This window comes from Oryctolagus cuniculus, chromosome 1, assembly GCF_964237555.1.
Source record: "Oryctolagus cuniculus chromosome 1, mOryCun1.1, whole genome shotgun sequence".
NCBI classification, from domain to species: domain Eukaryota; kingdom Metazoa; phylum Chordata; class Mammalia; order Lagomorpha; family Leporidae; genus Oryctolagus; species Oryctolagus cuniculus.
This window is the reverse complement of record NC_091432.1, coordinates 177,194,360-177,212,217: the sequence shown is the minus strand read 5'-3', so window position 1 is coordinate 177,212,217 and position 17,858 is coordinate 177,194,360. Positions and strand designations below refer to the sequence as shown.

The 17,858-nt window shown below is 39.4% G+C and overlaps 1 protein-coding gene across 29 annotated transcripts in view; it reads left to right on the top strand.

Moving 5' to 3' along the window:
• NFIB (nuclear factor I B) overlaps positions 1-17,858 on the top strand; it is a 483,250-nt gene that overhangs the window by 243,698 nt on the left and 221,694 nt on the right. For 26 of the 29 annotated variants that reach the window (XM_051857951.2, XM_051857943.2, XM_051857921.2 and 23 more), the window contains exon 2: positions 1,989-2,520. In XM_051857951.2, coding sequence (XP_051713911.1) covers positions 1,989-2,520 — 532 coding nt within the window. Of the gene's footprint in view, positions 1-1,581; positions 1,602-1,988; positions 2,521-9,348; positions 9,443-17,858 lie in introns of those variants that run through there. The other 3 variants (XM_008254699.4, XM_070052305.1, XM_070052293.1) reach the window with 3 other exon arrangements.

The following is a 17,858-nucleotide window of genomic DNA, read 5'->3' as shown; positions in this document are numbered from 1 at the left end:
GGTTTAATGATTTCCTCTGTGGCATTTGGTTATGCCTCATGCTGTGATGTAATCTTGTGCATTCTGTATTGTTATAAAATTTTGGTTCATACTTAGTCTGCTGTAGGAATGTTTTACAGCAGTGTGTTAGGATACTTGATAACTACGTTATTGATTGAATGGGACATACACCTCTTCCATATCTGAACTGCAGACGGCTAACATGTTGTAGTCTTTTTCATTCAAATCTTAAATTCCATCTTAAAAATGCCTTCCTGGCTATATGGAATTTTTGGGACACTTTCCACATTCGAATGGCATTAGTTGTATTTTCTTCACCTCAACCTAACTGAAGTAGGCAGTCTGCTGGTTACAGAAAATTTCTTCCCCATAGTTCAGGGTGACTTGTAACTTGGGATGCCATCAATTAGGGAAAGTTCTTTTGGATTTGGGATGACAGTATGGGCAATGTGATCAGAAAGTGGTCACAGTGGAAGTTCCCTTTCACTTCAGATCTTGGCTGCTGCATTCACCCAGTGTGCATGCATGGGACATTAAGCGCTTTCTCTGAACAGCAAGAGGCCTAGGCTTCGAAGACAGGTTTTACCTACCCCAGCGAATAATGAAACACTGAGCATATTAGGGAAGAGCCTGAGGGTTCTGTAGGTAAAGAGGATCTACCATTCCTCACTGCCCCCTCCCTTGAGAGAGGCTTGCGTGAAACATGCAGGAAAAAAGGCAGAGGCATAAAGGTAAACGACTTGATTTGAAAGATGGGTGCTGCAGAATCTACCCGTGTGCAGATCCACAAGCACATCCGGATCTGTGTTCACCTACAGTCCTGTCTTGAGAATTCATCATATATGGCAAATAACACCGAATGGATTCCACAAAAGCAGTAACGTTGCTGACCAGCAGTGCGCTCCTGGTGTCACCCTGCCACCACATGCAGAGACACAAAGAATGTAAAGTTGGTGCCAAGTTGCCATTTTTCATTGTTCACCTCCGATTGATTTTAAGGGGTTTAGAATAATTGCCATACGCATGTGATCGGTTAACAAATTAACCGACTCTGTGGGGCTTCATATTCTCTAGGAAGCTGCTGGAAGAGCATTCATTTCATTTTTGTTAGCTTTAAAAACTTCTCTCTAAAAAAAATGCAAGTGTGTGTGTGCACGTGCGTGTGCATCTGTGAGCGAGCACTAGTGTCTGTGTGTGTGTGTGTGTGTTGGTGGTGCAAGGAGAGAATGCACTGCTCATAGTCTGGAAACCTTCTGTTCAGGACACTGATACGACAAGCTCTGTCCTTTGCCCACTTTCTCTCACTGTATACCGGTTTCTCTAGTTACCACTCTTGGAATGGTGCTGTTTCAGTGTTGGAATGTTGGACGTTTGATAAGAAAATGGATCAAGTTTAATGGCGCATGCTCTTTGTGCCACCAGCAGCCTCTTGCTGAGAGCATGCTCCAAAAGCGGGAACTGTGTGGCATTACGCTGAGCATCTATATGCTTTGTGTTTCTGTGCCACAGAGAAGAGAAATGAACTATGGCATCGCTCCTGCCTTCTGAACAGCTCTGCTCCGATTAAAAAAAAAAAACCTCACTGTGTTCTTTGTAAAATGGTACTGCACAGTGTTAGTTAGTCAATCAAATATTTAAACATTGCATTAGGTGCCAGGCACCTTGGTTGCATATATCTTAAAGAATGTACAGTGCATGGCATTCGGGTGGGAATGAGGGGGATGGGGCCAGAGTGAAAATACAAAATCTAAGCCTTATTTTCTTTGCAGGAGGGAGAATCGATCTGTGATTTTGGTGGAAAGGGGGCAGCTTGGCATACCTTATTTACTTCTTGTCCTTCTGTTTTCATCATTTTAAATGAGAAGTGAATGTGATTTCCATGCGTAACTTTTTGTACTTACTTGTGAATGGAGAGGGGTCTTGTTTCCTGAGCTTTTAAAATTAAACTGACTGTGCACATCTTCTCTGCCCCCCTTCCTCTTCCACAGGATGAATTTCACCCATTCATCGAGGCACTTCTTCCACATGTCCGTGCAATCGCCTATACTTGGTTCAACCTACAGGCTCGAAAACGCAAGTACTTTAAAAAGCATGAGAAGCGAATGTCGAAGGACGAAGAAAGAGCAGTCAAAGATGAGCTTCTCAGTGAAAAGCCTGAAATCAAACAGAAGTGGGCATCCAGGCTCCTGGCCAAACTGCGCAAAGATATCCGCCAGGAGTACCGAGAGGACTTTGTGCTCACCGTCACTGGCAAGAAGCACCCGTGCTGTGTCTTATCCAATCCCGACCAGAAGGGTAAGATTAGGAGAATCGACTGCCTGCGGCAGGCAGACAAAGTCTGGCGTCTGGATCTAGTCATGGTGATCCTGTTCAAAGGCATCCCCTTGGAAAGTACCGATGGAGAGCGGCTCATGAAATCCCCACATTGCACAAACCCAGCACTTTGTGTCCAGCCACATCACATCACAGTATCAGTTAAGGAGCTTGATTTGTTTTTGGCATACTACGTGCAGGAGCAAGGTAGGAGCAGATTGTTCTTTCTTCTAGCACGGCAAACCCTGTCTGCAAACCTCCGTATGTGGAATATCTGGCTTGGCTTACGTGTTCCTCGAGGCCCCTAGTTCTCCTTCACCCTCCCTAGGTAGAGTGCTGTGCTGCCCACTTCCACTCACATGTCCAAGGCCACGTGTGAGCCGTGGATGTAGATACCGGAGCTGTCATACCTGGATAGGCTTGGGTGTTTCAAAGAATGACCACAAAGAGATGCATATTCCAGTTGCATTCCATTATTTCTTTGAAATAATATACTTTTTTTCAAAGGCACAAGCTAGTCGGAAAGATATATTTCATTGTGCTTCACTTTGTGTGCGAAGCTGTATTTCCTGCATCTTGTCATCTTTTCCCGATTTGAAAAATGTAACTTTACTTATGAAGAGTCAAACCGCTTTTAATAATCTTTGTGTTAGCCTCTTAACTAATGAGGTGGATGAACTTGGTTCACGAATGTGGTTTCGTTGCCCTGAAAATAGAATTAATATTTACTGTTACAAAATGCTTACTTAATACAGTTAATATCAGAAAGTCTATGTAGAGGTAGACTGATTTAATATTTCTGTCAACACTTTTGACTGTGCAATATTCACTGTCGATTGAGTGGAATGTAGTTCTTGTTTAGATAATGTATACTATTTTCTGAGAGTGGCCTGATAACACTTAATATTGTTATTTTATTTGAATGTAAATTCACAAAACTTATGGAGGAGGAAAGGTGCAGCTCTCCTTACAAAACCTTACAGGATAAAAAGAGAAAGTGGACTGGTTACACTGGTTTAAAATGAATCTCAGAAAGCATGCAGGAACCGCATACCAAACCTATGTTTTAAAATAGTCAATAACTAGAGTGATACAAGTGTTGCTTGAATAATTCAAACTAGGTGATGTTGTTGCGTTCATGAAGCATTTAATGTTTTTGTTTTTTAATATATTTTCCTTAAGTAGGTGAGAATTTCTCTTCTTCAAGTGAGTGCACTAGAATATAGATATCCTTGCGTTAGTAAAAGTTCGTAGTAAAACATCATTTAACAAAGCAGCATACCAAAGTGGCCTGAAGTTTGAGCTGCCACAGATGGCAGGTCATTTCCGAACTTGGCCTGGTGGGAGAGAAAATGGCCTGCAGATAACCAGGTGGCAGACGGTTATCTGATGTTTGTTATATAAATGTGGGATTTAATCAATTGCGGTGAACTTTATTAACACTCCAAAAATAAAGTATCAGAATTACTCTTTTGACTCAGAAACCAAGGTATTTCCTACAAGCTCTTTGTTTTGATGTTCGCTGATACAGTGTTAGAGATATGCCTAAATGCAATTTTCAGTTTTTTAGTCTGACTTTAAATAATAGAGTTGGGCATCGCCTATTTGGACAAATTATATTTTCTTAAAAATTGAGACATTGCCTTTATTATTTCATGCTTTTGGACATTGAATTCCAAGTCATGATGGTTTGGGGAAAACATATTTTTGTCCTGTGCATCTTAAAATAAAAGCTCATTAACACATGACACTTCATTTGATTGACAGATGTCTAGGAGGTGACAGTTCAAGGTGGGCTGTGTATAAGTGTTGGATTGACTATAAATGTGTTGTAAGTATGTTGTGGAGGTAAAGGGTGGAAGTGAAGTTTTAGAAAGAGGGTCCTGTAACTTTTTAGTGTAGGTAAGGAGGATTGCAGCCGCCTCACTGCTGCTTACGTTTTTACCTTGCTTAAAGGCTAGTCCTTGAGGTACACATGCATGCATATTTACTCCCAGGGCAGGCAGCCAACTCTCTTAGTTTTGATGAACTGACAATAAAGAACGTATCTTTTGGATTTGTGAAGATAGATTGAAAAGAGAAAAAAATGCAGAAATGCCTTCTGCATTGCACCATCGGTCCAGATAATCATAAAGTTTTAAGCAACTCTTGGAGAGCATATTTTCAGATAAAACATGGATTTTGCTGTTGTTTCAAAAACCTCCCTTGTGAGAACCTTTCATTATGTGACCCCGTGTGTCTAATTTGTCTCCTCTGCTACCTGGCACTGTGGCATCTCTTCTTTAACATCTGCTGACTTTTTCTTTGAAAAACTCACATTGGATGCTCTTGCCTTTTTTTCTCAAAATTTATTTTTTTTTCTTTGTCAAGTATAGGTTAATTATGTCATTTTGCAGTGTGATTGATTAAAGAAGGCAGATTTTAAAAGATAAGTCTGTGGTCAGTCAGGGGACTGCATGTCTCACATTGTGACTTTTTATTTCTCCTCTAAGTACATGAAAATACACTTAAGTCTATTTTATAAATCAGGTAAAGAAATATAAAGAAAAAGATGAAAGAAATATCAGAAAAGAGAAATATAATGTGTGCCACAGAATGAGCAACAAAATTACCTTTCCCTCCTTTTTTTTTTTTTTTTAAATTCTTTCTCTCCACTTCTGAACGACTGGGAGAAAAACATGAGAAAGAACAGAGAGAATGCCAAAGATGGTTGCCACTGGCACCAGGATTGGCATCAGACCCTCTTTGTTTAGCTCAGGATGCCTGTGATTTGTTAGTTGGCATCCGCATTGCAGTGTGGAGTGATGTTACAATATATTGACAATTTCCAGATCTACAAATGTCAATAGTCCCCTTGATTATTTATACAAGATCACGTACTGCATCTCTTCCTGAGGATGAAATAAAGACCAACATGTAATAAAGTCCCATTGTTGACCAACTTCTGTGCTTTTCCTTTTCCCTCTTTCTTTTTTGGTTCAACCCACATTTTTTTTCTTCTTCATGCCCAGCAGCCTCATCTTTTCTGAAATGTGGAAAGAGTTACTAGAGCTTTGACACAAGCTGTAGTGCTACATCTGCATCTGATATGGTTTTGGAGAAAATTTATGCATTTTGAAATCATTTTTGATATATAGTTCATCAGACTTTTGCATCACAGGGCAGTATTTTCTTTAAAGTGAAATCTCTTTGTTATTCAGCTTCTTCTGTGCATATAGTCTGGTTGACCGCAATTTAGTCCATTTTACTATTTCTTCACATTAGCAAAGGGTCATGTTCAATACAGTTGTTTATTAGGATTATATGCCCCCTTCCCCACTTTACCTAAAAGGTACACATCATTTGGGACTATCTGTGTTTCAATCCATAAAATCATTTGATGTTATTGATTCAGAGGGCTGCGCTTCGGCTGTTTCGTTGCTACAAGAACCGCCATTTTGTTTGTGAAGTGCCAGGCGAGGGGGAAAAAAAAAGGCAGACACTGTGTTTGATGCCAATAATGGTTGCCAGTGGCACCGAGGTTGGCATCAGACCCTCTTTGTCTAGTTGCTGAATGCCTTTGATTCGTTGGTTGGCATCCGCATTGCAGTGGGCACACTGGAAAGTTTTTGACAATCCCTGAATGAAAGCTGCTCGCTTGTTTGCTGCAGCAAACCTTAGCTAATATAAAACCTTTCCTTTTTTAAGGTTTTTTTTTTTTTAATAAAAAGATTGTGACAGGGAAAATAGTTCTAAAGCAGTCTCCATTTTCCCAAAGATATTAAAGATGTCCAATGATTCTGGGCAGGTGGTACCTCTTCCCCATATTGTCTTTGTTGTTGCATTCCTGAAAGCAAAGCAAAACAGAACAACCCCCAAATCAGGCAAGCTTTGCACACCACACCTTGCTGGGATGTATGTGTCCCATAGGATGCAGGGTATGCTATGATAAGTGTACAGAGGACATGCTGAGTGTAGGCACATGTAATGCATTCATTGTGACTGACTGTTGCTTTCAATCACATCACTCACTGCTTGTTTCTCATGTAATCTCTAGTTCCCTCAGTTTCCACACTTCAAATTTTATGGTAACATGTTGAGGGGACTTACTTTTCCCTCTAGCCGGTAATGCATAGCAGTTAAGTGTGAAAAGAAAGGAAACCTTAATGAGGATACCTGTGTGTTAAGGTCTGCTACAAATCAGCCATTCCTGAATTTCTCAGTCCTGCATCCAAATGTTGCCAAAGTCTCTGCACAAGTCTTCACGCTGGCAACAACCAACCCAAAGGCTCAAATGATTTTGGTTGAAGTTTCCTAGATAGTTAGCATTAATATTGCTTTCCGGTTAACCACCATTATCTCGTTAATTAATAAGAAGGATTAGCAGTTCTACCCAAAGGGCTGCACAGAAGGAAGTCTGGCCTATGGGATGCCTTGAGTCACCAGACTGTGTCCTGTCTGAAGGGGGAAAGAGGCGGGGGTGCTGGGGGACTGGTCTTTCTCTGAGGCAGGGAAGTGTTTTGGAGAGCGAGCGAGCGAGCAAGAGAGAGAAGAGAGAGAGAGAGAGAGAGAGAGAGAGAGAGAGAGAGAGAGAGAGATGTGTCACAGCACAGCAAGAAGTTTAAAGATCTCAAGAGATGGTAACTGTTGCTATGAGTTTAACAGATTAGAGTTTAAACCAAGTCAGCCTAACTGATTTTTGCACTGTACTTTGCACTCTTCTTTAACATGCTTTGGAGCGCTAAAGAGAGTCCAGAAAACCTCATCGCTAGCATGAAAACATCGTTTACTTTAACTTTATGGAACCTTGAAAGTATGATCCATCGTTGAATGGTAGCTTTTGTTGTTTGATTGTTAAATATGATAATGATTGAAGTAGGTTTTGAAGTTGTGAAAAATGTGACTTGTTTACAGGGGAGGTTGTAATCATTATTACTGTTTTTGAAATAGAATCCTTCCTGGTTGTCACGTATCATTAGTGAGGAAGCTAATGCTAAGAATTGTTTTCTTCCTTCAGTTACTGAGTTTCAGAATTCTTTTGGGTAACAATTATTTCTTTATGAAAAGCTTAAGTAGATAATTGTTTGACAGTTGACAGTGCATTTTAACATTTTAATAAATTTCACTTCATTTGCAGGTATTTCTCATTACAGGGAAAATAAGCTTTCATAATTTGTTCAGATGAGGCTGCTATGTAGGATGATTTGGTGAGCTTGCATTGTGAAAGCCTCAGAGAGCATAAAGTGTGTGTGTGTGTGCATGTGTGTGTGCATGCGCATATTTGATTGAGGGGAACACTGTTAAGTCTTCCCAGCTAGTCTCCTGTCCTTGGCTGAACTCATGAACTCTAGTGCACATTTGTTTGCATTCTGTGCATACAGAATTCACAAGATAAAGAAGGGCTCTTACTGGCATGTCTTGCCCCTAGATGTAATGAGACCTTTGTGGGAACATATATTGTAAGATAAGATACTTAGCAATTTTCTCACTGATAAGAAAAAAAGCACACTCTACAGGACCACAAGCTCACCCTCTCTGCCGTGATGTCTCTGACACAAGAGAGCTTTGCCAGACAGTTCAAGAGTTAAACTCTGAGGCCCCAGTTGCCAGCTGGAAAGGCTTGGCATCTGTGTTCTGATATGGCAAACTAAGCTCCTGCATTGCTCTTAATCTGATCTCAATTTCTTTTCAAAGGGAAGAGAGGGTGAGAAGGGAGGGAGAGAGAGGGAGAATATGAATTTGTTATATCAATTATGATTTTCACAAAAAATTTTTAAATAACACTGCCTACTTCACTTTCTAGAGGCAGCGAAAGTTGCCTACTAGAGTCCTACTGAAAGCATGAGGCATCCTCCCTTATCCATCCCCTCCCTCCGCTCACATGTCACTGCACATTTTGTAATCAAAGAAATATTAATGTGGATTGTGTGTTTCAATTTGCAGATTGCATATACAGCGTCTGTCATGTGATACAATCACCCCAAATAATTGTGTATGTGTGAGATCGTATTCATTGTTCAGGAGCAATGGCAGCTTGCAGGAGCTCAGCTCTGCAGGGACGGAGCTGACCGCTGGGTTTCCTGAAGGATGCCTCTGCGATGGACACGGTTACAGCGCCTGGGTCTGGAGCTGCAGAGCTTCACAGGGGCCATAGAAAGGGGCCGCCGATTGTCCCTGGTCTGGGTCCGTCTGTTTTCTAAAGTGGTCCATAAGAGGTGCATGCATCCAGAGAGGCAGGATAGATTTGTAGATTTGGTAGGCTTTTTTTTTTTTTTTAATTTGTTCAGTTGTTTTTCCCTAAACTTGGAAATTAGGATGGAGCTGCTAGAAGGAAATTAAAGCTTGAATCCTCCATTAACTTTTTGCTTTTGAATTTGGCACTCTTAATTTGAAGCAACAATCCAAGATATCCAGTTTAGTATCGTCTTTCTCCTCCTAAGTTTCCCCGGTGCTAGACCAGTAAGCTTAAAAACCAAAAGCCCTGTTTAATGACACTCTCACCCTCATTGTCTCAGCTGACCCGTTAGAATCCTAGCACCTGAGTAGGGAAGGAGCCGATGGGAAGCTGAGTCAGAAGTCCCTGGAATTCTTCAAAACTGAGATGAGTTAGTTTTCGTTTCATCATCACAGGTAGTTTTCTGTCATCATGGTGACTTGCGTGATTAGTGGCTTCACAATCAAAGGAATAATTCACGCTTTGAAGTTTAAGATTTGCGGATTGGAAAGAGCATAGGAAGCACTCATTAAACAGGCGATTTTTAAATATCTGAACATTTTGAGGAAAAGCAGTGCTGATGCCTTGTTCTGAAACCAGCTTCTGGCAAAGTGTTGCCTTTCGGTTTGCGCAGGACCAGCATTTTCTAGTTTTGATGTTGATGAACTTGCCATACTTGAGGGGTTTTTCGGTGTAAATGCTACAGTGGAGCAAATGATTAGCCCATATGACGTTCAGAGCAGGTTTTCCAGCTTTTCCCCTTGCATCCTTGGGGAGGAGGAATAACTTTAGAAATCTCAAGGACCAGTGGTTATGCGATCGGAAACTCGAGTTAGTACAGCAGTGAGCCTCAGTGCCAAGTGCAGCAAGAAGAGGCCCTTCCTCTTGATTTTGCTCCCTTTTCTGTGGCAGTGTGGTACGTCGCCTCCTTCTCAGGTAAATTCTTAGCTCCTTGAACGCTAATGCCATGATGTGGTGAATTTAACTGAGTTCAGTTGTTAGGATTTGGCAAAGAGAATAAATCATCAAACTGCAGAGAACTTGTGAAAACTGAGTGCGTGGAGTAAGGAGGGAGCCTGTGGGATTAGCTTGTATTAGACTGAACATTACAGGATGTGAGACTAATAGGACTTGAATGGTTGGCTTTTGGGTTGTTATATTATTCAGAAAGTTGGAAGAAATGCTACCAATTAACCAACGAGGTGGAAAGACCTTGAGGCTGAATTGAAGGCCACACATAACCAAAAAATCCTCAAAATTTAAATGAGGCAGTGTTCTTTGAAGGGGGAAGCAAACTACTCATGTGCGTAAATATATTGTTTATAATAAAACACTTAGATGTACAGATTCTCTCTGTTTATGATGACAGCTTAAACAGGACAGCCGGGATGAATCACAGACAAATTAAAGAACTCTGACTAAAGACTATATAATTGAAAATAGGGGGTGATGGATGCAGTAATTTTACTGGGTGAAAGTTGCCTGGAGGTTGTATATTTTCAGAATCCCATTTTAAGGCAGCTTGGAGTATGCAGTAAGTTATTGATGAAGCACAAATCAGTTGAAAATGGAATCTGCTTAAACAAGTACAAAACAAAATAGCAATTGCCTTTGGAAAAAAAGTTCCTTAATGCTAAATATATGCAGTTTTAAAATTCTTGTTAGCATCAACTCCATTTCTCAAAATAGGGAATTTGATAAATTGAATCCTTAAACTACACCTATCTCCTCCATAAAAGTACAGAAAGTATTTAGCAAGCATCAGTTAGTATTAAATGACACCAATGAATATTGTGATGTTGGATGAAGGTGAAGTTTTTTTCTAAAGTCTGATTTTTTTCAACTCATCATTGAAAAAAAATGCATGGAAAATGTATTATTGTTAACCGGGAATGGTGGGGTCCCAGACAAAAATCTAATCATAAGCACAGATGTTAAGAAAAAGTTATTTGAAATAGGGTGTATTCTGTTATTCGTGTAAGTAGGGGATTACATTTATGCCTATGTTAATAACATCAGTGTGTCAAAATGAAGTCTATACCCCTCTATTAGTGAATTCTAAAGTGTGAAAAATGTTCCTACTTAGGACAACTTGTATTTTATTATTCTGACATCTGCAGTTTCTGGATGGATTACCTTAAATTTGCTATGCTATGTTAAAAGCCTTGTTTTATGAGGTCTCTCTCAGCTTCTGGCCTTGGTGTCAGGAACCCTGCTACGTGATGCAACTTGCCTTGTTAGGTTTAATTGACCAAAGCTGATGTGTTAAAACAATTCATTTGTGCTGTAACTTATGCCCTGGCGAAGTTGCTACCTGAATCCCTTGACCTTGTCTTGTCTGGGTCATGAAATGGCTGCAAGCTGTTTGACCTTTCTATTGTGTAGTAATGTCACTGTTTCCTCTTATTCTTTTATGGTAATAGCTGACAAAAAGGCCCCAGCCCTTACGTTACTCGTTACTCACCAGTGGATTCCGGGCCACGTCTTCTGTTTGACATGGTCTGGCTGGAGAAGGGACTTTTCTTCTGTTTGCTGACGGAGATGGGGACAAGTTTGCAGCCCTTCTTGCTACAGGAGGTTGGGCTATATTCTGGCGTTTCGAGGGGTTTGCAGTTTTTCTGCTTAGATTTCCAGTTTCTGTGTTATATGATGATGCCTATCACAGTTTCTAGTCCCCCACTCTTGTGAGATTGACTTTTCAGCTTTGTACACTTATGGCTGCCCTAGTAATTACTTTTCAACATTTTTGGCTAAAATATTTTATTGTCATTATACTTGGTAAAAGTGGTACATGTCATTATGCTTTGGTCACTAACGTGTAAGTCTTAAAGCAACTGACTTTTACACTTCACCCTATAAATCTTTGCCCAGTACTGGGAAGATCTGTATACTAAACATATAGGATCAAAACAACAGTGTTAAGTGTGCATGGGGATAATGTTGCAATGTGTGTATACCATCTTATGTGTACTGTCATTTTAAGGGAAGCCTACTCTTTGTGAATTAAATAGGTAATTTTCATGACATAGTAGAGAACCACTAGTAAATATGAAGGTTTTATTTCCGTGGGGACTTTTGCCAGAATATAAAATTAACTATTTATTTTAATGAAGATAAAATTGTTTTTTCTACTCCTCATAAAACCTCATATACAAAAATAGAGAATTTTACCTCCGCTCCTCTCTTCTGAAGCAGTGAAATCATTTTATTTTTAAAATATTGGAAATGCCTTCTAAAATGTTAAAACACAGATATTTTTATCCTACCAAATTTTTCTTTGCCAAATATGACATTATAGTTCATGATTTTTCCTATATTTGCCAGATAAAATATTTAAAATCCAAGCTGTTACATCTTATTTTTAAGTTATTAGAGGAAAAAAGGAAGTTTCAGCTGGAATGTGCATTTCCTTCCTTGTACGTCGCATACTGTTTATACGTGTGTGTGGATACACTGACAGATGAGAGACAGTGTGGTACGGGCATTCGAACCTTGGAAAAAGCACTCGTTTTTGTATTTTCATTTACAAAAATATCTGAAAAGAGCAGGTGAGGTTTTCTTCCTTTTTTTCTTTGTTCTTTTTGAGGGGAGTTGTTTTAAACTCTTTCCACCCCCCTCCCCACCACCAAGGAACGCTCACAGATCTTTTCAGAATGAATCATGTTGATCATACAGCATCCCGGGGCAGAGGAGGAAGAAGGAATGAAGTGCACTGAACCTGTTTCAGTCAGCAGCCTCTGTTTTCCTGTGCTTTCCTACAGAAACCAGACTAGAGTAGAAGATACTTCTCTTGCCTTTGGCTCATGCACTGAGCTCATTCATCTCCTCAGTGGTGGTGGAAGCATGGAATCGGGCGTGCGTGGGGCTGGGGGTTCCTAATGGGTCAGGTGGCAGGCAGTGGGACTGCAGTGTGAGGACAGCACCTGCCCCCTGAGTATTTCAAGACATCTAGGATTTCCCTCAGACATCTGCCCCAGTTCTCCCCTTGAAAGAATTTTCAAGTGACCTCAGCTGTTGAGTAGAGAAGTTAAGTTCTCAGACCATGGATAATTGGAGGGTGCTGGGGTGTGATGCACATGTGCTTGTTGAGGGACATTGAAGACCACTTAGGGAAAAAGAAAGGGAGCTGGGACTTCAACTGGGCAGGAATTGAGAAAGGTGGCTTCTTTACAGATTGAAGAGTCAATAACATGTGATCTGAAATATTCGGCCACCCTTTGAATTTTGAGTTGCATTTAAAGTTGAGCAGCCCTCCTTTGTTCATGCCTTTTGTGTTTCAGTAGAGCACAGGCTGTTATAACAAACTACAATAAACTGGATGGCTTGCAAATACCAGCATTTATTTCTCCAAGTTCTAGAGCCTGAAGTTCAAGGTTGGGGCTAGTGGAGTTGAGTCTGTGAGGGCCTGAGTTTCAGTCTTTTTTTTTTTTTTTTTTTTTTTTTTTTGGACAGGTAAGTTATAGACAGAGAGAGAAAGAGAGAAAGGTCTTCCTTCCCTTGGTTCACGCCCCAAATGGCCGCCTAGGCCGGCGCTGTGCCGATCCTAAGCCAGGAGCCAGGTGCTTCTTCCTGGTTTCCCATGCAGGTGCAGGGGCCCAAAGACTTGGGCCATCCTCCACTGCCCTTCTGGGCCACAGCAGAGAGCTAGACTGGAAGAGGAGCAACTGGGACTAGAACCCAGTGCCCATATGGGATGCCGGCACTGCAGATGGAGGATTAACGAAGTAAGCCACGGTGCCCGCCCTGCAATTTTCTGAGTTCTGCATTGGCTCATGGCACTCTCAAGCATGAGTGCCTTGGGGTCTCTGTTACAAAGGCACCAATTATCTCCTGAAGTCTCCATCTCTGAATACCATCATACTGGGGATTAGGAATTCAACACATGGATCTTGGGAGGCCACAGCATCCTGGCTATAAAAGAAAGTGTGTGCGTAGAATCAGTCGGACATTTTGTTCCCATCTTGGTTCTGCCGTTATATCAGCTTTGTCACTTCAGTTCCACGTGATATGTCTACTTTTCAGGGACCTTTTTTTTTTTTTGGATTAAATGAAATAATTCTTGTAAGTAATAGCAATGAGTTTAGAATTATTACTATATATGAAGGAATGTAACATATTCTAGACTTCAGGGAAATAATCCAATTCTGAAGAGAAAGAGAAGGGATGATTTGGTATTGAAGCAAGGACACATGGCTTAGTTTATATTTATCTCAGGTGATAAGGCATTCAAAAGGGAAAATTTAAGTCTGATCACGGGGATGTATATAATTATCGATTAGTGAAGACTCCAAATAGGCACCTGCAGTTAGATAGCTGTGTATTGTTTGAGACCCTGTTTAAATTAGAATTACTGTGCCATTGTATAAAGACTGTGTCAAATTTACCGGAGAATAAATTTCTTAATCAATCTGGGAGTATTTGAAAGAAAAAAAAAAAGAAATAATTTTGTTAATGGCTCACTAAATAAATGACTTAATTTTGGTGTTGAATAAAGGGTGTCCTAGAAGTACTTGTAGTTCATTGCACTCCAGTAAAGCATAAAACTTTCATGTACAAAAAAATTAATTGCCAACATTTGGGAGAATTACACTTATGTTTTAGATTTGGTTGGACAGAAGTGATGATGATGTGGCGAGGCCGGATTGTTCTTTAAAAAGAGCAAGCTGCTGGCTTTTAGGTCTGAAAGTGTCTTATTTAAAAATTACCCATAGTTGGGTCAAAACCTCAAATTGTTTAATTGGATACACAAATTGTTCTTATTTTATTGCCATTTAACTCTTCTCCTTTAAGTTAGTCTTTCCCATTTCTCTTTTTATGGGTTTTAGAAAATTCAGTAATTAAATGAACTCTAGAGGAAGGAACTTAGCGTTTATTATTTACAGTGACTTCACTTTTACTAAGAACAATGGGAAACCAAATGGGAAATGGTTGAAACATTTATTTCTTCTTACCAAAGGGTGATATGGGACCACGCTGTTGGAGTTGGTGGCTCTGGTTGGTGGGTGTGTGTGGTTGCGGAGCCAACACTGGCGCTAGAGCCATGAGGGGACCTGATTGTGTGCTTGGTTGTCCGAGGCCAGCTGATTACACCTGTTACTCACACAGCACAGTAGGCTTGGAGAGTAGAGAGATTAGCTATAGCCACAGTCTCTATGAGGGAAATACCTTAAATCAGATGTCATATTGATGCAGTGTGAAAAAGCATCATAGTCCTATGTGAAGTACTTTGTACTAGTGTTTATCAGACACCTGGGAGTTCTAGCCAGGAGTTAATAGGAAAAGTTATTTCACTGCTTGAAAAATAGTTAAAGGGTAACTAGGGTGCGTGGAAAACCTACTCAGAGCATTGATTAGCTTATTTAGGTTCTGGCACATACTTTTCAATAATCTGTTCTTTTTGAGAACATTCTGATATTGAGTTGCTATTCTTTTCATGCACAAAAATCAAGAAGCATGTACATGAAACAAAATACTCCCCCAGTTTTTTTTTGTTAACATATATGAACTAGATTTACTGTTGATGGCAGAAGGATTGAGTATTTTCTTTCTAAATCCATTGAAAAGCTTTGCTTACCCTTAGATTTAAGTTGATTTGAACCTAAAATGGGAACATATACAGGATGCTTAAATGCAGGTTGTCTTTTATAACCTCTCAGATATGCCTACATACTCCTTCCTTCCTGATGGTAACACAGCAGTATTTTGGGATATGACTTACAGTTATCATGTAATAATTTCTGTTCTATTTACAGTCTCTAAATAAGGGAAAAGCAGCTTATAGTAATATGAGGATCACTGGTCTTACAATAATTAAATAGACTTGTTATATTGCATTAATCCCTTTTGGAACATTTGGAATGACTTTTTAGTACTAACAAACACAGCATTAGGGCCTACAATTAATCTGCTTTTTGTATCCAACATTGGTATAATATAAAACATGTGTATAGAGACATATTTCAGGTTTAAGATGAGTTCATGGGAGGACACAATGAAATTATATTAGACTGTTGAGCAACATGACTGTAGTTGTAAGTACTGATGAAATAGGGAATCTATTTAGAATCAGCAGAGGTAGACAAATTATTATTTTTTTTTTTGGTGAAAGCTGTGTTTGGACTTTCAGAATTATTTGTGCCCCAAGATCCATGTTTTATACACAGTACACTAGATATCTGCAATGTAAAATAAGAACTTTTATTCAATCTTGTATCCAGGAGGTTAGTAAGACCTCATGAACTTGGAATCTCTCATTGAAGCAGTTGTTTATTGATCCTAAACAAAATGAAGTTCTATTCTAGTCTTACTGTGCAGTTCGAAGAAATGGTTTAAGCTAGTGATAGAGTTTGCATTCGTTGTGCAAAAAGCACCATTATGGATTTGTTGATGGGACTCCTGAGTTAGGATTATGTTTACATCTCCTGTTGTAGAAGTCCCAGGAGGCAGAATTTCCTCCTCAGCGTGGGCTCCTTTATTGTCGTGGAGCCTTTCACACTCGAGGATGTGAATTCGACCTTGGGTGTTCTACATACAGGGAGACTATCTCATGAAGGATGAAGTAATAGTCCAACTCTAGGACAGCTTGCTTGTGTATATACAGAGTGAGATTACTGAGTGGTTTGCAGCCATTTTAGACCATGTGCCTGGGACCAGCTAACACATTGTCAGGGAAAAACATGATGTAGCAACAATATTAGATCATGCAAATGAGACTACTGAATAGTAATAGTTATGGGCAATATTTTGGAAAACACTGATTAGTGACAGTTTTATTGCAGCAAATGTATGTATCAAGTCCCCAGATTTCATTGTAATGCACTGAAAACAGATGTCGAAGTGTCCCAAACAGAATTTCATGGTTAATCTACATATTGCATGGAAAGTACAAACAAACCATTCAGGATTCTGTTATTTAATCCTTTTAGAAGGAATGAAAATATACAATTTAGATTTACTCCATTCTTTCTTTTAATTTCAGTTTTTGTTTTCTAAGGGCTGATGATAAATTATTATTATTTTTTGGTTATTTTCTTAAGATGCATATGGGAGAAGACATACCCACATATGGACATGATTTTACTTAATGTACTTTGAACTGTAAGTTTCTGAACATAAGGTCTTTACATTAAAAAAAAAGAAAAAGAAAAAATTAGGCTCTAAATTATTTAGGGACCTGGTAATGGAATTACCTTCTTCTGTTCCTTTGTTTACTGACATAGAGTAGCACTCCATGCCACGCAGTGATTGAAACAGCTTGCTGGAGTGGAGGAGAAAAGCACTGGTTACCCTACCGCTTGGTTGCAAGTCCCTGTGAGACTCTGGGCCTCCCAGTGACTCAGTTTATTTGTCAGGTGAGAGAATTGGACTAGAGGACATCCACTATCCTTCTTAGCCTTGGCATCCTAGGAATTTGGCTTCTGCTTATCTTGGCAGAGGGACAATTCCCTTCCTATTAAGCAATATTTAATAAAGTTTAGCATATTCTTGTTCAACTTAATGCTTGAATATATTTTATTTATGAAAGAGAAATAGAAGATGTGTAAACAGACTCTTGAGTAACATTTTCATGTTGCTGAATTCAAAGTCCAGTAGTCAAACCATTAAGTTCAATCTAGATTAAAAAAAAAAAAAAACTCACTTTTAAAGAAAGAGAGCTTTAACTGAGAACTTTAGCACTGGGAGATCCCTAGAGATCCTCTCAATTTGCAATTTGGGATATTGAGTCTAAGGGAGACCCAAAGCCACTTTGCTTGTTTGTGTTAGTTTTACTGCTACAGGGGCAAAAATAAGCATCCATAATGAAAAGTGTTATTTTGTGAAAACATAGCAGCAACATTTTTTTAAAAGGAACGTATAAAAAAACTTTCATGATTAAATATCTTTATTATCATTTATGATTTGTTGAAATAGATTGGTTCAATAATCCATTTTGCCTTTTGTACCTTTTCATGGAGAGTTTGTATTTTTTCATAGAAAGTGGCCGAATGAAGTCAGTGTACACCCAGAGTCTTCATGAGAATGACTGCTGTCCTGTTTTTCAGTGGATGAAAAACACACTGTTGAGATTACAGTCCACTAATATCATGGATTTGATAGTGGTAGGAAAACAGAAAAGGCCCATAAAAATATACTGCCAGATTTCTAGAAACATAGAAGTCCTGTTTGCGATTATTGTAAAAAAAAAATCTTTTTTTTTCAACTGAAAGATATTTAAAGAAAAGGTAGGAGCTAGTTATAAAGAACTGGTTTAAATTCGGCTTCCGGATGTCTACAATTTTCAGATTAGCTTGATAATTACTATGTCTCGATTTTCCTTTGTGTGGAATACAGCTCTCATCTCTGTTAAAGAGAA